At 39.0% G+C, this 23,029-nt stretch overlaps 1 protein-coding gene across 1 annotated transcript in view; it reads left to right on the forward strand.

The window, feature by feature from the left end:
• SVEP1 (sushi, von Willebrand factor type A, EGF and pentraxin domain containing 1) overlaps positions 1 to 23,029 on the forward strand; it is a 193,990-nt gene that overhangs the window by 150,039 nt on the left and 20,922 nt on the right. Inside the window, exons 37-41 of the mRNA XM_070459306.1 lie at positions 5,164 to 5,836; positions 7,600 to 10,388; positions 12,288 to 12,513; positions 15,223 to 15,378; positions 21,892 to 21,955. Of these exons, the coding sequence (XP_070315407.1) occupies positions 5,164 to 5,836; positions 7,600 to 10,388; positions 12,288 to 12,513; positions 15,223 to 15,378; positions 21,892 to 21,955 (3,908 nt within the window). The remainder of the gene's footprint in view (positions 1 to 5,163; positions 5,837 to 7,599; positions 10,389 to 12,287; positions 12,514 to 15,222; positions 15,379 to 21,891; positions 21,956 to 23,029) is intronic.

Below are 23,029 nucleotides of genomic sequence, written 5' to 3' on the forward strand. Positions count from 1 at the left end.
CCAAGGGCAACCATAGCATTCATTCACAGACTTTTCTGTTTTTAATTTCCTCTTCAATTCTGGCATATTTGTTGTCAGCCTAGCTATGCATTTAAAATAATTTTTGTTGTATTTCATCAAGTGTTACATAGAGGCGGTTTTCAGACTATATTCTAGCCAGAACAAGAAGTCAGTGCTCGGCCTTATCACTTCACTTCTTTTCCATCTCTTCCCTCACAAGGGATAGTGCACAGAACATGCCCTGTGTCTGTTCTATGCCAGGATAGAATCACTGTGCTCATGTCATAGCTTTTGTGTAACGGCTTTTCTGTGCTGTCCTTTCCTCCTGTTTCCTAAAGTGCTGTTGGCCTGATAAGAACCTGTTCCCTCTCTAACCCTCTCAGCTTCCTTTCCTCCCCTGGGCTGCCTAACATGGGCCACTGCCCTGCGCAGTGTGTGAGCTACCCACTCCTGCTTATTGGGAGCACATACACACTTCTTGCTTTGGTCTCAGTGCTTTTGTCTCCTTATACCGGTATTGTGCTTTGCATGGGCCTTTCCTTGGATTAAGAAGGGACTATATACCCTCTCAAGATAAGGATGGAAGAACAGAGACTTTAGGAGCCTAGAGTAGTAAGATGAATGGCAGAAAAGGAATGTCTCATTTCTGTCTCCTGCCCTGAAATTGGCCTTCCAAATCCATCTTTTATCAAAATATTACCCTGGGGGTTTTTAGCTTTCTGCCCCAACTTATAGAATGATTGCTTATTTCCCATTTTCCTTTTCATCCTTATATATTCTCTCGGTAAGAAATTCAATAGGAAGGAAGGATTATTGATGTCCTTACATCCTGATAGAATGTTTCCCTTTTGAGTCTTCTCAAATAAAGACTTTTAAAATGCAATTACTGTATATCCTATAATAACATTTTTATAATCTTTTTCAATTGAAAACAGAATTACTTGCTGATACAGATTTATACTTTCTGTTGATCTTATTAAATTACAGCTCTTTAAATTATCTAGTATGCTGCTCTTTTAAGACTTCTTAAGAGAAGAGCTAATAACCCACTCATAAACCCACTCATAAAGTCTTCTCATAAAGCTGCCCCCCCCCCAAAAAAAAGCTGCCCAGGCCCATTAGTAAGTGTTCATGCCATGAATCAAACCACTGAAAATTGCATCTGGAGATTACTCTGCACATTTTCAAAGGATTTTTTTAATCATTCTAAAAGTATGATAATGCATTACAACCAGTTCATCCTAAAATGTTCCTTCCATGGCTTCACTGTAATATCAGTGGGACAGTTTTCTTTGGAATTACAGAGATTTTTCCTTGTTTTAAAATATATATGTCCTGGTTTTAAATAACAGACTTCAAGGGTGTCCCCATTGTTTTTTGAATGAGACTACAAAATGTCACACAGAATAAAATTAAATATTTCAATGTTTTAGATTTTTACCAATTCCAGTTTTTCCTGTTTTGGTAGCCAACATTTATAGGCCATATCTTATCATTAGTATAAAACTCCATCATTTTTAAATGATTCTTTTACATAAGCAGATTAACTGTATCCTCCAGAAAACTGAGCACTCATTTAGATTCCTACCATAATGGAATGATGTGGCAGTTTGATCAAAGACTGGTTATAGTTCTTTCTAGGCAGTAACTACAAATTAATTCCTCTTTTTGTCGTTCAGAGAACATATGCTTCTTTAGCATCTTAAAAGACTAACTAATGTATCTTAGAAGGCAGTTATTTTTAATAAGCTCCTATCCTCATCTTCATTGAATATTCTATCCAGTCTAAAGCACTGGCTTTATTTCCACTTTTTGAAGTGATTCAGTATAAATTTCTCTGCTTCTCTGAAATGCCAGCTATTCAAGTTTTGATGGCTTGGTCCCAAGGTTCTCCTACAAGTGGATCATTGGAGCTAACTGATAGGTTTCAGAAAGGATCACAGCCCTTCATACATTCCCATGACTGAAAAACAAAAAAAGATCCTACACTCTGGTTAAGATGTCCAGCTCGCAGCGTTGGAAGTGAAGGTGTCGGGAGACAGACATTTCAGCCAGCTCAACCTCAAATCTGCCTCTCTGTTTCTCATAGATGGAAGTGATGCCAAGTCTGTTCAGTCTCAGAGTCACTGTGCTCTGAGCCTATTCCAATAGGCCTATAGCCATTTTTGAACTGTGATACCCAGAGCTGAATGTACACTGACACATGCAAATTAGAAGATAACTGCAACAAAAACGACACTAAATTTAGGGACTGGTGCATGGTACTTAAAACATAACTGTTTATTTCATCTCTCTTCTCTTTCTGAATAAATGAGTTTCTAGAGATACAGTAACCCTTTGAAGGATGTCACCATTGACTCACTCAATTCGTTTGATGAAACTAAAGTCTTCGGCACTGGTTGCCACTGGGCCGGCTTTCCCTCTGCGTGGTTGTTCTTTGTTATCTATATACAGGACCTCCATTTTATCTTTGTTAAGTATTCCCTTGTAAGATTAGAAGCATTGAACTGGACTATTAAAACCCTCATCCTTCACCCTACAGTTATGTGTCGTTTACAAACCACTGGGCTAAGGACAGAGTTTTGTGGCATTCACAAGATAGGAAATGCCCAGCTAGCTTACTTCTGTTAACCAGCACTCTTTGGGTCATCCAGTTAATAAACCACTTAAGTATCTTTCTGTTCTAGCAACATTTTGTCAGCTAAAATCTTATGAGATGCCTTGTCAGAGCAACTGTCAAATACAGTTTCCAGTTCATTTGTGCCTGCCACACTTTCACTCATTAGCCATCAGAACCTGTCAAAAACACACAAGATCCTAGAGACCGCTGCTTCCTTTTCCAGTTGTTCATATGCCATTCCTGTTTGTAAGTCTGCAGAAGGCCCCGGCTGTACCACACTCCCATTTCTTTGCTCCTGTTACTTTTCATCCTTTCCTGCTTTTTTCATGACTCCTCTCAAAAGCTATTTCATCTGAGACACAGATGTGTAAACAAGTATAGGCACTGGTATTGCCTTGTGCACTAGGGGAAGAGATTCTAGCACATAGCATCGCCTCATTGTCCAATGAAGGACTAAATGTTGACTGAGAGTGATAAAGAAAAGTCAAGACAAAGGGATGGTGTCCATTCTAGGAGAGTATGGATAGTATCAAAATTGCATTCTTTAAATTCATTTTGTTCAAAATACAAGTATTTAGTGGTAATCTCCTACTACTACATTACAGAAGTGCTTTTTCGCTGTGATTTTCCCATTAGGAAAGAGTAGTTAGTGGGACTAGTTAGTGGAGATTTTCCAGCAGATCAGAGGTCAGAGACCTAACAAAATGCTGCCAGATTACAAAGCACCATTTTTGTGTCCCTGAGAGGCCTTCAGGAATAAGGAAGGTTTTGGAGGCAGAGGTTTCTGCCTCAAAGCAGCTAGTCTCATGACATAAAGGAAGCAGTTTATAGATAGCACAAAGGATCCTCGTAAATCAGGGATGTCTCAGGTGATGTCTGTAAACTTCAGCCAATGAAATATAGTAGCAGCATTAAAGGACCTTGTGAAAATGATGATGTATGGTTCCAAGGATGTAAATTGTACCATGAAAATAGAAAACATCGAGAATATCTACAAATGGAGCGCATTCTACACAGTAATAGCTGAAGCTAGGCACTCAGACCTCGGACAATGGATTTTTAATAATAAAATTAAAGTTTTAATATACTGTCTTTGTATATCTTCCCGGACCCTTTAAGATGGAAGCCACCTAACAGTTTATTAAGTTCAGATTCTTATACAAAGAACTGTGCTAATCCACAACCTTGAGCTCCAGCAGACACCAACTGGAGACTCCTTAGCTATTGAGTACAGCTATGAGTGTTTGCTTTGAGACCATTTCTACCCACAGCATAAAAATATAATATGATTTTTATAGATAGGGAGGTTACAAACATCTCTGATGTTCCTCGATCATTTTTTACCTGATCTCTGTTTTCTACAGATTTCATAAATCTTACCAACAAAGATAAAGGAATTCCACCCTCTCTATCATAATTGAAATTGGAGATGTTTACTAACTGATGATTTGAGAATCTGCTGAAGAGTTGGTCAGATAATTTGTACTAATAACACTGACATACAGTTTCCACAGGATACCCACCATCTGTGATGTAACTGATCTCATTTTAAGGAGAGAAGGAGAGAGAGAAGGCAAAAGTTAGAATTCAGTAAACCAAAATCACATCCTAACTCTGCTGCTTGCATCTGTGTGATTCTCAGCAGATTATGTAGCCTTCTGAACCTTCACTGTAAAATGAAGAAATTAATATTTCTAAGCAGAGTTCAGTTGCTACCAAATTATTCCAGTCCCCTTATCCTTCATTAGTATCAGAACGACGGACTGATGAGATGTTAGGCATTCCTCTCAGTGTCCCCATCCTCTTTATCTTCAGTAAGAAAGTGAAAATGAAAGTCACTGTGTAATTGTTGTAATACTGCATATCCTAATATTGTGTTCTACTTCATTGAAAGAGTACTCGAGAATAATTTAAGATTTTTGTAAGTCATCAGTCTATCATCATACATGGTGAAAAGCCTTGTGCATAAAAAAGACAGTTATTAAGCAAAATGTATTTGTTCTGGTCAAATAGCCATATTCAGACACAGCTTTTAATGCTAACAGTGTGGTTAAGGCCTTAGGAAACATTGGAGACTGAAATTATAATCTCTCCTTTACAGTTCATTGATTATAAGTAAGAGAATAACTAAGAGTTACATAGAGGCTACCTATGGTTCATCAGAGCTTTTAGGACTAATGATCAAGTCAAGCAACTGAAACCCTCTGTAGACAGACGAAGTTCCAACTAAGTTTAGTCAAACAGAATCATAACTTATTCCTCATTTTTATTTGTAAGAAAATGTGTAACATTTTTAGAGTTTCTTAAATAGCAAAAATCCATTTCCCTTCTGAACAAGCCCTAGTATTATTACCAAAATGTATATCTTAAATGAAGCTGATTTGTTCAATAGGCTCAAATTCAAGCAGTAAATATTATTTTAAAAAAGGATAAAGGTAAAGTCATTGTTGGAAAGATCAAAAATAAAGACAGAATAAGAAGATGCAAACAGCTTTTCTCAAATAATATCCTTGGTTACTGTTTCTTTCTCCCCAATCTAACAGCTACACCCTTGCTGGTCCTGATACTGTTGAGTGCCTGGCCAGTGGCCAGTGGAGCAGAAGTGACCAGCAATGTCTGGCTGTCTCCTGTGATGAGCCGCCCAGCGTGGAACACGCCTCCCCGGAGACTGGCCATCGGCTATTTGGAGACATCGCGTTCTACTATTGCTCAGACGGCTACAGCCTGGCAGACAACTCCCAGCTCCTCTGCAATGCCCAGGGCAAGTGGGTTCCCCCAGAAGGGCAGGCCATGCCCCGTTGTATCGCTCATTTCTGTGAAAAACCCCCTGCTGTTTCCTACAGCATCTTGGAATCTGTGAGCAAAGCAAAATTTGCAGCAGGCTCAGTTGTGAGCTTCAAATGCATGGAGGGTTTTGTCCTGAACACCTCAGCGAAGATTGAGTGTCTGCGAGGCGGGCAGTGGAAGCCTTCCCCCATGTCCATCCGGTGCATCCCTCTGCGCTGTGGGGAGCCGCCCAGCATCACGAATGGCTATGCAATTGGGTCAAACTACAGTTTTGGAGCCGTGGTGGCTTATAGCTGCGACAGGGGCTTCTACATCAAAGGGGAGAAGAAGAGCGCTTGCGAAGCCACAGGACAGTGGGGCGGCCCCATACCCAGCTGCCACCCTGTGTCTTGCAGTGAGCCCCCGAAGGTCGAGAACGGCTTCCTGGAGGTAAGAGACTGGTTCCCAAGTGTCCCTGGCTTTCATCGCTGACAGGGCCAGCCCACTGTGTGGCTTACTCAGAAGCAGGGGTATGGAGGGAAAGCCACAGAAGAGGGGATGCACTTATACATGTGACTAATCAACCTTGCTCTGTAGCAGAAATTAGCACAACATTGTAAAGCAACTCTACTCCAATTTTTTAAAAATGCTATCGAAAAATAAAGAAGCAGGGGCATATAATTGAATAACAAGAGACTAAATCTATAGGCAGTAAATATTGGAGAGAATTTGATAGAGGTTATAAATCCTTTTAATCTATAGCTTTCTACCTTCTGCTAGCATACAGACACTTGAAATACTTTTTAGCAATATCTTAGCCCTAACCATGAAGTTACAGTAAAACCTTTTTAAGAAAATGTTATTTTGCTTTATAAAAGTTGTTGCAAGATGGATGTATTATTTATTTTTATAGAATCAAGGTGGAAAAGGAACCTAGAGAAATCTGTTATCATCTCTAATTTTTAGACACAAGGGAGGGTGGTAAACCATCCATTCACTGTAGGACGGCTTTTGCGATTTTCTTTTAGGGCACCTAAAGGTAATTTTATCAGGGCAAAGCATTATATCATATCCACAAATGTCCTCCTTTCTCATTAATATGTGTCTGCTCATTAAATCTATCAAAAAGTCTATTCCCTCAAATCAAGGGCCATTTTAAATAGATTATATTCTAATTAAATACTTTTAAAAAATTCACACATGCATATAGCACCGTTTCTCCTTTATGTTTTAAAACAGTGAAAGCCTTTGTCTAAGACCTTTGCTCAGATATATTAACTTTCCATTGAAATGAGAGTGTCTAGTATATGTAAGAAGGCTTTCTTCATTTATTCATTTAACAAATATTTCTGGAGCTCCTACTAGGTATCAGGTAAGCAATCGAGATCTAGTATTTAATAATTTGGAATAGATCTGTGATTAGGTCCATCATGGTATTTACATGTATGTGGGGTACCCAAGAAATAAGTAGGTAGACAAAGTAAATAATTATGTCCAAATACTGGGAGGATTACTGCAGCACAGAAGCTACACTTCACCGTGATCACTAATGAAAGAACCATTGTAATGTTTTTAAAGTTTTCATAACTTATGCATCTTAGTATTGCCTAAAATGATTATTATATATTTACGTATCTGAATGTTGAGATCATGAATATTATATTTTTTTAAAAGAGAAAATACTACTTTTTATTTTCCACCCTTATGTTATGACAGCAATTTTTTTAAAGTGCATTAAAAATGAATTCATAACTCTGACAATAGGTCCATACCCATTAAAAAAAATTTTTTTTAACAGCACAAACAGATGTATCTTTGTGTTGTGTATGTTTTCTTTTCTGTGAGTAAAACAACAAACTATAGCATTGTGAGATTTTTTAAATTTACCAAGCAGTTTATAATTTTTGGTATTGCTCCATCTTCTCATCAATCAATTTAGAGACTTGATTTTTTCCTTATTATGGTCTTACCACTGTGGCTAGTATTTCTGCTGTAGGGACTGATTACTTAATTTGGCCTTCTACCATCATTTTCATGTATTTAAATTGAAAAAATAGAGTGGACCTATTGGAAAAATATAAGTCCTCATTTGCTTGTTTTAATTGAGTTATTTTAACACAGACATTTTAGTTCTTTCCTATGATTCATTGTATTTTGTCAGTTATATTATCTGTTATACAAACTGTGTTTAATTGTTTCTCCCTGTTACCCAGCATACAACTGGCAGGACCTTTGAGAGTGAAGCGAGGTACCAGTGTAACCCAGGCTATAAGTCAGTCGGAAGTCCTGTGTTTGTCTGCCAAGCCAATCGCCACTGGCACAGTGAATCCCCTCTGTCATGCATCCCTCTCAACTGTGGGAAACCTCCCCCGATCCAGAATGGCTACACAAAAGGAGAAAATTTTGAAGTAGGAGCCAAGGTTCACTTTTTCTGTAATGAGGGTTATGAGCTTATCGGTGATCATTCTTGGACCTGCCTGAAATCTGGCAAATGGAATAAGAAGCCAAACCAAAAGTGTGTGCCTGCCAAGTGCCCAGAGCCACCCCTCTTGGAGAACCAGCTCGTATTGAAGGAGTTGACCACGGAGGCAGGAGTGGTAACATTTTCCTGTAAGGAAGGGCAAGTCCTCCAGGGCCGCTCTGTCCTGAGATGCTTGCCATCCCAGCAGTGGAATGATTCTTTTCCTGTTTGTAAGATGATTCTGTGCCTCCCACCTCCCCTCATTTCCTTCGGTGTCCCTGCTCCTTCTTCTGCTCTTCATTTTGGAAGTACTGTCAAGTATTCTTGTGTGGATGGGTTTTTCTTAAAAGGAGATCCTACCACCTCCTGCCAAGCTGATGGTACCTGGAGCTCTCCACTGCCAGAATGTGTGCCAGTAGAATGCCCGCAACCTGAGGAAATCCTCAACGGCATCGTCGATGTGCAAGGTCTTGCCTACCTAAGCACAGCTTTGTACACCTGCAAGCCAGGCTTTGAGTTGGTGGGCAATACCACCACTCTTTGTGGAGAAAATGGTCACTGGCTTGGGAAAAAACCAGCCTGTAAACCCATCGAGTGCCCAAAGCCCAAGGAGATTTTGAATGGCAAATTTTCTTACACAAAGCTTCATTATGGGCAAACCGTTACATACTCTTGCGACCGAGGCTTCAGGCTCGAAGGTCCCAAAGCCTTGACTTGTTTAGAGACAGGTGATTGGGATGTGGACGTCCCGTCTTGCAATGCCATCCACTGTGATCCCCCACAACCCATTGAAAACGGGTTTGTAGAAGGTGCAGACTACAGCCACGGTGCCGTGATCATCTACAGCTGTTTCCCTGGGTTCCAGGTAGCTGGTCACGCCATGCAGACCTGTGAAGAGTCTGGATGGTCAAGCTCCATCCCAACATGTGTACCCATCGACTGTGGTCTCCCCCCTCACATTGATTTTGGAGACTCTACTGTGGTCAGAGATGGTCAGGGGTATTTTAACCAAGAAGATATGATGGAAGTTCCGCATGTGACTCCTCACCCCCCTCATCATCTGGGAACAGTGGCCAAAGCCTTGGGAAACACGAAGGGGTCTCCTGCTATGCATTCGGCAAAATTTCGGTACAACACCCTGATTTCATACAGCTGCAATCCGGGGTACGAACTCCTGGGGAACGCTGTGCTGATCTGCCAGGAAGATGGAACTTGGAATGGCAGTGCACCGTCATGCATTTCAATTGAGTGTGACCTGCCCGTTGCTCCTGAAAATGGCCTTCTGCAAGTTACAGAGACGACCACGGGCAGTGCCGTGCGGTACAGCTGCAAACCTGGGCACACTCTGGTGGGCTCCGACATCAGACTTTGTCTAAGGAACAGGGAATGGAGCGGTGCTTCCCCACGCTGTGAGCCCGTCTCGTGCCCCAAACCAAGTCCACTTACAGATGGCTCCGTCCAAGGAAGCAACTACTCGTACCTGAGTGTGTTGTACTACGAGTGTAATTCTGGGTATGTGCTGAATGGCACCAGCAGGAGAACGTGCCAGGAAGATAAAATGTGGGATGGGGACGAGCCAGTTTGTATTCCCGTGGACTGTGGTTCACCTCCAAGCTCAGCCAACGGCCAGGTAACGGGAGAGGAATACACATTCCAGAAAGAGGTTGAGTACACGTGCAACACAGGCTTCTCACTGGAGGGGGCCAGCACTCGTGTTTGTCTTGCTGATGGAAGTTGGAGTGGAAACACTCCCACCTGTGTGCCTGTCCAGTGTGCCCCCCCATCACAGGTGGCAAATGGGGTGATGGATGGCCTGGACTATGGCTTCGGGAAGGAAGTGGTGATCCGCTGTCAGGATGGGTATGCGTTACATGGGGCCTCCAGACTCACCTGTCAGTCAGATGGTAACTGGGATGCCCAGGCTCCTGTGTGTAAACCAGTCAACTGCAGCCCTCCTGAAGATCTTGACCACGGCTTCACTAACGGCTTTTCCTTTTATCGTGGGGGGCAGATAGAGTATCAGTGCCTTCCCGGTTACAAGCTCCATGGAAGTCCTTCCAGACAGTGTCTCTCTAATAGCTCCTGGAGCGGCAGCCCACCTTCCTGCTTGCCTTGCAAGTGCTCCCCACCAACCATTCAGAGTGGAGCTGTTAATGTGACAGATTTCAGTTGTGGAAAGGCAGCTCAGATTCGGTGCTTCAAAGGCTTCCGGATCCTGGGACCCTCCGAGATCACCTGTGAAGCCGATGGCCAGTGGAGCTCTGACTTCCCACGCTGTGAACACCCTTCCTGTGGTTCTCCTCCAACGATACCAAATGCGTTCATCATTGAGAGGGGTTCATTGGAGGAAAATGTGATCACTTACACCTGCAAGCCTGGGTATGTCATCCGAGGCAGTTCAGATCTGATTTGTACAGAGAAAGGGACGTGGAGCCAGCCTTCCCCAGCCTGTGAGCCCCGGTCCTGTGGACCTCCACCATCTGTCTCCAATGCAGTGGCAACTGGAGAAGCATATACCTATGAAAGTCACGTGAAGCTCAGGTAAGACTGTGGCTCTAGAGACTCCAAGGGGCAGGGGCGCAGACAGGAGGGTTATAAAATGAAAGGTGATAAATCAGAAATTAAGCTAGTTGGGAAGAAGACATCTTCTCTGGGCTATTCTCTGAAAACTGAAGCTTTTAACACTTCGCCTTATTCTGCCCATAATTATCCATACATTGGCTTGTAAAAGTAAATTTCCACATTTTCAGATTATAGTTTCTAATATAGTTATCATAATTAATGTGTTCTGTTGAGCTTCTTGGACCAGCAAGATTGTCTAACTAGCTTTAATACCTATTAAATCATAGGCTCTTTTTTGAATGATACATTGATAAATTTCTTTGGTATCACCTTAGAATTATATTCATCTATGTAAATGTCGGGGAAATAGGGCAAAAACAAGAATTCAGGTCAAAAGTCACATACTTTCAATGGGCAACATAAATAAGGAGATAGTCTTAAGAGGACGTCTAATCTATGCTATCCGAGCAAACTAAGCATTTAATGCACAAATGGTGATGTTTGCTGAAAAATTCTCTATTTAAAATGTACTATTAAAAAAAGATGAGAAAATATGGAATGAATTTATAATTTAGATTTTTATTGGAATGAATGCCTGTAATGTGCAAATATATCTCAGCCCTCTAAATCAGTTTAGATTTTATTGGTATCTCTGAAGGAATTAGGGATTATTCTTCACATATTGGCTTCTTAAGTTTTGTGAATAATAACTCTTCTTCAGCCTGTTTGTTGTAGATATTTTAGCCCTTCATTTTCTCTTACTTGCAGTAAGAAACAGACCCAAGGGAAGGTTGTTAGTGAAATGAAAGCTAAGGAATAGTGGTTTATGCACCAAGAAGAAAAACAAAAACTATTCTTTACTTTTGAAGTGCATTTGCAGTTTTCTGTTTGGATGTTCATGTGTCAGATAGCTTGAGAAATCACAGTACCACCTGCTTCCTAAGACTCTCCTGTTTGTTATTCCTTGTGTGTTGACTGTCTTCAGATCTTCACTTGTTAGTAAACCGATCATTCCAAGTTTGCAAACCTGTGACTGTTACATAGCCTGGTGGTTTGTGAAATTTTGAAAATATGCCCACCCAATAAATATTAATTAAATGGTTTCAGTATAGTGGTAAAAGCAGGGCCTCCAGAGCCAGATTCCCTAGGCAGGAATCTCAGCTCTGCTGCTTCCTGGGGAAGTTATTTCATCTCTCTGGTGTGTTTCTTCACCTGTAAAATGGAAATAAAAATAATCACACCTATTCAGAGAGTTGACATGAAACTGATTTAGTATCTGTAGAGCAATTAGAACAGTGAGTGGAATTTAATAAATATTCTGTAGACATTTGTTGAATGAAAAAAATGCAAAATTTTCAAAATCATTGAGAGTTTAGCATCAGATTGACTTGAGTTTGAACACCAATACTACTGTTACATGATAGCTAGTAAACAAGATTAAAAGACACACACTATGTAGAGGATTTAGAACAATGCTTGGAACAAAATAGATTCCCAGTAAATACTAATTGTGCTGTATTCTTACTAGTATCTGAGTTTATTTTGAACCTTGTCTAGAGTTTCTTGAACTGTTAGGTATTTTCAGAATAAAAATGAATTCAATAATGGTATTATCCAGAGCAAAGGTAAATCATGTCAACAAAATTTAATGCAAGTTTAGACGTGGCTCCTCTTTAATGTGAATAACTGAGCATTGATCTGATTATCATTGTTATCCTGGTGTTTTTGCATGGCAACACCATCTCCCTGACATTTGAGTCAGTTTTAATATGTCGTATAAAATGCCTGCTGAGCTTTGTAGCAACTTCTTGAACCCAAGAATAAGTCACCAGCTACATTGCACTCCATTTAAGGCACTCACTTTATTTTCCATTGCAGGTGTCTAGAAGGTTATATGATGGATACAGATATAGACACATTCACCTGTCAGAAGGACGGTCGTTGGTTCCCTGAGATAATTTCTTGCAGTCCTAAAAAATGTCCTCTGCCAACAAATGTAACACATATACTTGTTCATGGAGATGACTTCAGTGTGAATAAGCAAGTGTCAGTGTCATGTGCAGAAGGGTATACCTATGAGGGAGTTAATATATCAACATGTCAGGTAAGATTTTCTTAATTGGAACATGTACAGTATAACTCATCTATATATATATTATACTATATGTGAGTGTGTGTGTATGTGGATATATATGTAAGTGTGTATTATGCTGTGTGTGTGTGCATATGCATATATGTGTAAGTGTATAAGTAACTGTGGGTATAAGTGTGTGGATATAGATACAGATATAGCCACACAGGCAGTATCTTGCTATCCTGAAAAGAGAAAATGCCTCAAGTTTCCAATCCTGTCAAAGAATTTGAGTACTTTTTTCGTAGAAATATAACAGCATATATTTCTTTCCAATATTCTCATTTTTAAAAATAAAGTGCCAAGGGTAGGTGAAAAGTATCAAAGATAGAAAAAATGTTAAAATATCTATAACAAAAGATTTCATGACAGATTAGCCATGTGAATGCTTTACACATGGACAGTCTGTGCTTAATGAGCCCTGATTGTTACCACGTATGTTTCTGGTTTTAGTAAAAGAGCAGAGTCAGAAGAAAGAAACTGGAGTCAAATTCTGCCTCTGCTTATGTCACCTTATAAAGTCACTTAGAATTGCTTAGCTACTGTCAGCATAGCATTCCTAATCCAATCTAATTAGGGATTTTCAGATGACTGCAGCCATGAAATTAAAAGACGCTTGCTCCTTGGAAGAAAAGTTACAACCAACCTAGTTGGCATATTCAAAAGCAGAGACATTTTGCTGACAAAGGTCCATATAGTCAGAGCTACCGTTTTTCCAGTAGTCGTGTATGGATGTGAGAGTTGGACCATAAAGAAGGTTGAGCACAAAAGAAGTGATGCTTTTTAACTGTGGTGCTGGAGAAGACTCTTGAGAGTCCCTTGGACTGCAAGGAGATCCAACCAGTACATCCTTAAGGAAATCAACCCTGAATATTCACTGGGAGAACTGATGCTGAAGCTGACACTCCAATCCTTTGGCCACCTGATGCAAAGAGCCAACTTGCTGGAAAAGACCCTGATGCTGAGAAAGATTGAGGGCAGGAAGAAAAAGGAACGACCGAGGGTGAGATGGTTGGATGGCATCACTGAGTCAATGGACATGAGTTTGAGCAAACTCCAGGAGATAGTGAAGGACAGAGACATCTGGTGTGCTGCAGTCCATGGGGTTGCAAAGAGTCAGACACGACTTAGTGACTGAACAACAACATATCAGCATGGCATTAGTGTGAAATTTTTAGAAGGAGAAATGAATGAAATGGAAGAAACTGTCAAAAGCAGATCCTAATAAAGGAATCATGACAACTTTTCCCAGTAGGGGAAAAGTTAATACATGCTAAAATAAACTCCATATACATCAAAAGAAAATAACACTGTGTAGCTTTTAAAAGTTAATAGTAATACCTAGGATAATCTGTACAAGACATATATTTATTGAAGCATAATTTACAGCATTGAAAAATTAGATATAATGTGTATTTCCAACATTAAGGGAATGGTTAATTATGCGACAGGTGTATATTAATATATATAAAATTACTTTTGGCTCATGTGTAGAATAAAATGTTTAGTCTCAAGTCCTGTTTCGAATGCTATTCAACTCATAAGCTATTTCCTCAAAGAAGACAATATAATGTTAGCAGAGAATAACTGTCTTCAAGGGAAACATCTGTATGCACCTCTTTGTACACCCCAAAAGAAGACTGGAAAATGTTAATACTAATTGTGGTGGTGGGGGAATAAAGTAAATGTGTGTGTGTGTTTGGTTGTTCAGTCGCTTAGTCACGTCCAACTTTTTACAACTCCATGGACTACAGTACACCAGGCTTCCCTGTCCTTCACTATCTCCCAGAGTTTGCTCAAACTCATGTCCATTGAGCCAATGATGCCATCCAACCATCTCATCCTCTATCACCCCCTTCTTCTCCTGCCCTCAGTTTTTCCCAGCATCAGGATCTTTTCCAGTGAGTTGGCTCTTTGCATCAGGTGGCCAAAATATTGGAGCTTCAGCAGCAGTCCTTCCAATGAATATTCAGGGTTGATATCCTTTAGGATTGACTGGTTTGATCTCCTTCCAGTCCAAGGGACTCTCCAACACCGCAGTTTGAAAGCGTCACTTCTTCGGTGCTCAGCCTTCTTTATGGTCCAGCTATTGCATCCATGCATGACTACTGGCAAAACCATAGCTTTGACTCCACAGACCTTTATTGGCAAAGTAATGTCTCTGTGTGTGGTGGTGGCTTTTTTTTTCAACTTTGTGACTTGCTCACAATATGTCATAGAATGTTTTCAAGTATTTATGTTGACATGGAGAAAAGGAAGCCATCTTTTTAAACTTTAGGTGATATGCCTAAACGTGACTATTTCTTATCAGCTTTAGATTAAAATGTAGAATTATGTAAAATATAAGAGTGTGTTAAGTCATGGAATATTTGTATCTACCATACAGTTCTCATCATAATGAAGATGTACTTCTTGGTGTTCTTGATTTTTTTTTTAAAGGATTTTATTAGGAAGAAAATGCTTGTTTTATGAGTGTTAGAAATGTCTAAAATTGTTTACTAATGACCATCTGATAATTAACGTGTGTTTCTTAAGGTCAAAGATAATAAGTAGCAGAAATAGTAGCAAGTTCTAGATCCTTTGACTATCATTTGAGGATTATCCTGTTATATGAGCAGTATTTGCAGACATCTTCATTCATGTGCACTAATTCCTAAGTGTAACTTATAATTTGTTACTTAGCTTGATGGCACCTGGGAGCCCCCATTTTCTGATGAATCCTGCAGTCCAATTTCTTGTGGGAAACCTGAAAGTCCAGAACATGGATTTGTGTTTGGCAGTGAATACAACTTTGAAAGCACGATTACTTATCACTGTGAAACTGGCTATGAATTAGAGGTAAGCAAACAAATTGTTTAACTAGAATTAATTTGTTTTTCCAATATACTTAGGAATATTTTTAGTATTACACTATTTTACCTCACTGATTTGGGTCCTAAAAGACTTTTTAACACTTTTTTATACATTGTTGCCTTATAGCTTAATCTTTTCTTAGAAGTATTTAAAGTGACTTATAATTTTAAAAAGCAGAATAAGTTTCAAATTAAAAAACCAAAGCCATGAAAAAAATGGAGTTTACATACCCGCCCCAAAACTGATATTGTTACTTTAGTTGGTCACTTAAACCTATGTTTTGGCCTCCTGTTAACTATATGGGGCAGTGTCTACAGGAATTTGAGTATGCACAGCTAGAATTTCCTCAAGCCATGGGCTCAAATACCTTGGAGGGTTTTTTATTGAGATGCCAGGTTCCCTTAAGGTAGGCATAACCTGAAAAAAACTCCTCAGAGCTGTTTTAACCAAATGATGGGTCTCAAGATCATGCCTGCCTGGTTTGTAATATTAGAGGGGTTGGGTGGAGAGGGAGGTGGGAGGGGGGACCGCGATGGGGAATACATGTAAATCCATGGCTAATTCATTTCAATGTATGACAAAAACTACTGTAATGATGTAAAGTAATTAGCCTCCAACTAATAAAAATAAATGGAAAAAAAAATAAAATAATAAAAATAAAATAAAAAATGATGTTGTTAAAGTGTTGCACTCAATATGCCAGCAAATTTGGAAAACTCAGCAATGGCCACAAGACTGGAAAAGATCAATTTTCATTATGGCACTCAAAGCTGGTGCACTGGGACATCCCCAGAGGGATGGGATGGGGAGGGAGGTGGGAAGGGGGCTCAGGATGGGGGATACATGTATACCCCTGGCTGATTCATGTCAATGTATGGAAAAAACCACATTATTGTAAAGTAATTAGCCTCCAACTAATATAAATAAATGAAAAAAAAAATCCTGTTAGCAGCACCAATTTACTCTGGTGGGAATGCTGCCATCAAAACATGATCACATCATCAAACTTGAAATATAAGAGGCCTTTTTTATATTGTGTGATGTTGCCCTTTGGTTTTTCAGGAAACTTTCTTCCCTGTTTTTGTTGTTATAATGGTATTAAATGTAGTTTTTTCAGAAGTGTTCATTGCCAGAGATTTGTTAAATGTGAATGGTGTGTTCCATTATTTTCCTGCTGACCATAGAATCAGAGAATTTTCATAAGCAAGGTCCATGAGAGATGAAACTAGGCTTATGTGGATCTTGTTTTATTTCCTCAAAAGATTCTTTTTCAGGGGAGAAAAGGATGATAATGTAATGGTTGATGGCAATTGGAGAGCTTTTCTGTTTTTGAAACTCAGTTGTTCTTCATGTGAGAGTACTAACCTTGCATTTTGTTAAGAAGAAAAGTGGTATAAAATCTAGAGAAAACTGATGGGTCATTAAATTTGAGGAAGTGGATAATTTACCTTAAAATTTTTGGAAATACCCAGTGGTAACCACAAAATCGAAAGAGATGTTATAGCAGTTGTTATTATTCCAAGCTACATGTTTGAAGCACCTAAGAGACTATCTCTAAATATTTATGTCCAGTTATTTACAGAAATAATCAAATCTAGGTCTAGAACATGGTATGTAAAAGATTAGCCTAGAAAATCTTTATCATATGAGATAAGAGGAATCTATCAAGGACAATATATTAAAAAAAAAAAAGAAAACTCAGGAGACGGACTTCCCTGGTGGCTCAGTGGTAAAGAATCCACCTGCCAACGCAGGAGACATGGGTTCAAATGCAGGAGACATGGGTTCAATCCCAGGGACAGGATGATCCCACATGCTGCTGCTAAGTCGCTTCAGTCATGTCCGACTCTGTGCGACCCCATAGACGGCAGCCCAACAGGCTCCCCCATCCCTGGGATTCTCCAGGCAAGAATACTGGAGTGGGTTGCCATTTCCGTCTCCAATGCATGAAAGTAAAAAGTGAAAGTGAAGTTGCTCAGTCATGTCCGACTCTTCGCAACGCCAGGGACTGCAGCCCACCAGGCTCCTCCGTCCATGGGATTTTCCAGGCAAGAGGACTGGAGTGGGGAGCCATTGCCTTCTCTGGATTCCACATGCCGGGATAGCAACTAAGCCTGTTCACAACTATTAAGCCTTTGCTCTAGAACCCAGGAACTGCATCTGCTGAAACTCCCTCACTCCAGAGCCCAGGCTCTGCAACAAGTGAAGCCACTGTAGTGAGAAGCCTGTGCCCCACAGGTAGAGAGTAACGCCTGCTCACCGCAACTAGAGAAAAGTCCACGCAGCAACAAAGATCCAACAAAGCCAGAAATAGTAAATAAAGTTTTAAGAAAAGACCTCGGGAGCCAACTGGATGAGGTTCCCAAGATGGCCAAAATGAAACCTTTTTAGCGTAGTTAAGGGTAATAACTTTAATGGACACATCAAATACGTCATGAATGACAGACTCATAATGATACTAAAAGATTATTTGGTGACTTTTAGGGGATTTCCATGAGCAAATTCATTATTTTGAAAGTGCAACAAAAGGAGGAAAAGTATCTTTTCAAGGCTAACTCAATGACTCTTTGAGACCCCATGAACTATACAGTCTCTGGAATTCTCCAGGCCAGAATACTGGAGTGGGTAGCCGTTCCCTTCTCCAGGGGATCTTCCCAACCCAGGGATCAAACCCAAGTCTCCTGCATTGCAGGCAGATTCTTTACCAGCTGAGCCCCCAGAGAACCCCAACTGAATGACTAGATAACCAAATAGTAAATGAGCTCCAGTCAATAATGATAGAATTCAAATCTCAGAATTTGCAGCTCTTATGAATTAATGGATTTAGGTTTTCATCAGCATGGCTACTGCTGTCAAACATAATAATAATAATAATGGAGCCGGACATTATGCCTCTCAATGGAAAAACAAACCATTAGGGGAAAAGTCTTACCATAAAAAGAACTTTTGAATTTTTGCACTTTTTAACAAGTTCCCCCAGTGCCAAAGGTCAGTGGCTGGGAAGGAATAGGGACTTAGTCCCAGCACACCTCTTTTGCAGGCTCTCTGCTTTTGCTGGATGTAAAGGTGCTGGGGAACTGACTGAACCTCTCTGAGCCTCTGTTTCATCCTGTCTGCAGTATGTGATAACCATCTTTGCAAAGTTATTACAAGGATTAGAGATAAAAGAAAGTGGCAAGCACCGCACTTTATACAATGTCTGAGCTCAACAGAGGGTAGTAATTGTCATTACTCCTAGTATTCATGATTACCAAAGTCAGACAAAGCAATTAAGACAACCAATGTAAATCATGGTCAGTTTTTCTACTCTGTAAATGTTATCATTTTTATATAAGGATTGCCAACCTTTTTGAGACATCTAAATCCCCCAAGTGTCACTATACATGTGATCGTCTCGAAATATAAATCCCTACAGGCAACTGAGGAATAAATCAAAATAAAGAACACAAAAATGGTATAATCATGCTCTAAAATTGCTGTTAATGAGCAGTAAAGTGGTTTCTATGATTCTAAAAATTAATATAGCTATCTAACTAAATTGCTGATTAAGCAGATATATTGTGTCAAAAATAGTAACTTGATGTTAATCTGGATTTAAAACTCCAGCTTAATCATCAAAAACAAGATATGTAAAGGAATAGAGAGAGAAAAAGAAAGGAAAGTAAATAATAAATCATAAAATAATAAATAGTAAAATTTGCAATTTGCTCAGAGGGGAGCCAACAGATAGTGTTTGATTTTCTTTTTTTTTTTTTTTCTTTTTTTTATTTTTTCCATTTATTTTTATTAGTTGGAGGCTAATTACTTTACATCATTACAGTAGTTTTTGTCATACATTGAAATGAATTAGCCATGGATTTACATGTATTCCCCATCCCCGTCCCCCCTCCCACCTCCCTCTCCACCCGATCCCTCTGGGTCTTCCCAGTGCACCAGGCCCGAGCACTTGTCTCATGCACCCAACCTGGGCTGGTGATCTGTTTCACCCTAGATAATATACATGTTTCAATGCTGTTCTTTTGAAACATCCCACCCTCGCCTTCTCCCAGAGTCCACAAGTCTGTTCTATACATCAGAGTCTCTTTTTCTGTTTTGCATATAGGGTTATCGTTACCATCTTTCTAAATTCCATATATATGTGTTAGTATACTGTAATGGTCTTTATCTTTCTGGCTTACTTCACTCTGTATAATGGGCTCCAGTTTCATCCATCTCATTAGAACTGATTCAAATGAATTCTTTTTAATGGCTGAGTAATATTCCATGGTGTATATGTACCACAGCTTCCTCATCCATTCGTCTGCTGATGGGCATCTGGGTTGATTTTCTTTTTACAGCAATAGCTACAGAAAATAGAATTTTATTGGAACAAAAATTGACATGATTGAAACAGAATATTTATTATGCAAATTATTAAAGAATGAGAAAAATTCTGTTGGCTTAAGTTAACTACTTGAGTGTAGTCCACTCTGGAATACCCAAATGGGGAGCTGACTTCAAGAGCTTGTCATATACTTCCTCAAAATTAATAAATAGTTAACAAACTAAAATGTTTATTTTCCTTTGCAAATGTAAGTATATAAGCACAGGAGAAGTACAGCAAATATTAACAGGGTTTATCTCTGGATGAAGAATTCTAGAAAACTTTTTACTTCTCTTTCATATTTTCTAAGCCTTCTATAATCAACACATATTACTTTTTCAATAAGAAGAAAATAATATATATTTTTTAAAACATTTATTTTTTTGGTTCAGTTATTTTTTGGAAGATCAGGTGAGTATCCTTCCATAGACATCAGTGGAATTTTTGTAGGTGAAGCTTTGTCAGTAATTAAACTCAAAGAAAATACCTTTGAATAGTAGAAGATTAAAGATAAAAGACAACAGTTGAGCAGATAAAAATCATAGTAGAGGCAATAGCTCCTTTTCAGATATATTGCTAATTTAGAACCAGCTCTGAGAATGTGTATCCAAAGAGATCTGAGGATTGAAAAACTGTGAGACAAAATCATATGCTTAAAGCCAAGTCCCTTAACACACTACCATAATGTTACAGAATTTTATTTATCTTATTAATTGTTCCACAGCAAATTAGGAATTTAAAACATAGGAAAAGGTTATCATTAGAAACAGTTGTGATTACAAGAAAAGATAAACCACAAAAAAAGAGGACACATAAAAATTCTATCCAGAAATAAAAACCCAGTAATCTTAGCCTAGCTCAGCATATAGTAACTCTAAGGGGTAAACAGCTGATATCCTCCCCCTACCCACTACCACACCCCCACCCCATGTCAAAGGGCTGTGGAATATAGGAAAATATATCAAAAGTCCATCGAGGATAACAACTATAAATGATTTTTCAAATAAGTTTATATTATTTTTACTCTATTTCAGAAGGCAGGGAAATAAATTTTTATTACTCAGCCATTAAAAAGAATACATTTGAATCAGTTCTAATGAGATGGATGAAATTGGAGCCCATTATACAGAGTGAAGTAAGCCAGAAAGATAAACACCAATACAGTATACTAACGCATGTATATGGAATTTAAAAAGATGGTAACGATAACCCTATATGCAAAACAGAAAAAGAGACACAGATGTATAGAACAGACTTTTGGACTCTTGGGAGAAGGCGAGGGTGGGATGTTCTGAGAGAATAGCATTGAAACAAGTATACTATCAAATGTGAAACAGATCACCAGCCCAGGTTGGATGCATGAGACAAGTGCTCAGGGCTGGTGCACTGGGAAGACCCAGAGGGACCGGATGGGGAGGGAGGTGGGAGGGGGGATCGGGATGGGGAACACATGTAAATCCATGGCTGATTCATGTCAATGTATGGCAAAAACCACTACAATATTGCAAAGTAATTAGCCTCCAACTAATAAAAATAAATGGAAAAAAAAAAGAAAAACAAAGAAAATTTGGAAACCTAAATAAATAAATAAATTTTTAGAAAGATTTTTGCTCAAAATATTTAAAATTTTACTTGCTTGGGCCCTTAATAGGGTAAGTTTATATATAATGGATAAGTTACATTGTCAAAAAATTCAATCCTGATATCAATAAGATATCTTGACCTAGTTCATGTCCAAGGGTATATATAAACAAATGCACTTCTTTGCTGTATCTCTCAGATACTGAAAAATGAACTCAATTCAAAATAGTTTTTAAAATCCTAAGCAAATATACCTCTCAGACATTTCAGACACATTCTGCTACTGGTTATAGTTAGTTGTCATTTAAGCAGAAAGTGAAACAAAGTCTGTACCTGAATTACCCTGGTCAGCCAGAATATGAATTTTGAGGTAATTTGATGAAAACATTTTTTGAAAGTCTAAACCTACTTCTTAAACTGTATTTATTTAATGAACTCATTTAGCATCCCAATGCCAAGAATTTCAAGTTCACAGCTGAGTTGGCTTTGCATTCTCGTATTTTTTCATTATAGAGGAATCGTCTTGTCAGTAACCTGTTTTTATTGATTCTCAGGGGAGCAGAGAACGGGTATGTCAGGAGAACGGACAGTGGAGTGGAGGGGTGGCAACATGCAAAAGTAAGTCTAATGACTCTTAGTCCCAAAATGATACTAAGGACACAATACAAATGTGGCCTCATTTTCTTTGCAAGTTGTTTACGTAATTAAAAACAAATTTTGACTCCATGAACTATATGAAAGCCTTTTATGGGCTTTTGCTCACAGGCACCAAACCAATAAAGCAGTGGGAAAACTGTGGTAGAGATTAATGATTAGATTGGAACAGAGCAGAAGATTGCTGACTCTGGAATGGCAAACATTTTGTTTTGAAACTAGTTAATTATTGAGTTTACTTGCCTTCTTTTTGTGGGTTTCCCCCCAAATGATGATAATTTAGAAGACTTAGAGCTGTTGCCTTGGTAACAGTAGTGGGCAAAACTGACATCTTCTTAAAGTAACGTTGACACATCTGTCCAGCAAATGAATATTCACATTTTTGGTGGAATTTTGCGTTAATTCATCATATGAGAACAGCCAAGTTTATTTAGCAAGATGTGGGTGAATTCAAGTGACTCAGTTCCTAGGATATGGCTCATATGATTCCTCTGCCAAAAAGCAATGTATTCAAATGCAGTAGTTACAAACCAGTCAAATGGCAAGTTTAAAATTTGTTTTCTGTTAATAACTCTGGAGGAGTCATCAAATTTTCAAACCAGAAGAGACCTCTAGGATAATCTCGCTCTACCCGCTTCAGTTAATCAATGAGGAAGAATGAACTGGGAGAGGGGATGTGACCTGCCCAGTATCAGAAATGAAGTTAGTGGCAAGCTAACACTAGGACTTGGGGTACCTGAGTTTTGTTCACTTTGTTTCTAAAGTAGATTAATGAGCTGATTTTGTATGCAATAGGAATCTTAAGTCTTTTAAGCAATATTATATGGCTAAAATTCAATGGAGAGTATGACTTTGTAGCTCTGAAAGGGAGCTCTGTGTGTGTGCATACAGAAAGATATACGTAAACACTGAGTAACATCTCAATATTCACATCAATGAGCATTCCAGATAATAGCATTTTTTTGGTGCATGATCAAACTTGAATGTATGTACAGAGGAGGGAAGAGGGGACCAAAAAGGAAACATGTCTGAAGTAGG

Source organism: Odocoileus virginianus, chromosome 31 (genome assembly GCF_023699985.2).
Source record: "Odocoileus virginianus isolate 20LAN1187 ecotype Illinois chromosome 31, Ovbor_1.2, whole genome shotgun sequence".
Taxonomy (NCBI): domain Eukaryota; kingdom Metazoa; phylum Chordata; class Mammalia; order Artiodactyla; family Cervidae; genus Odocoileus; species Odocoileus virginianus.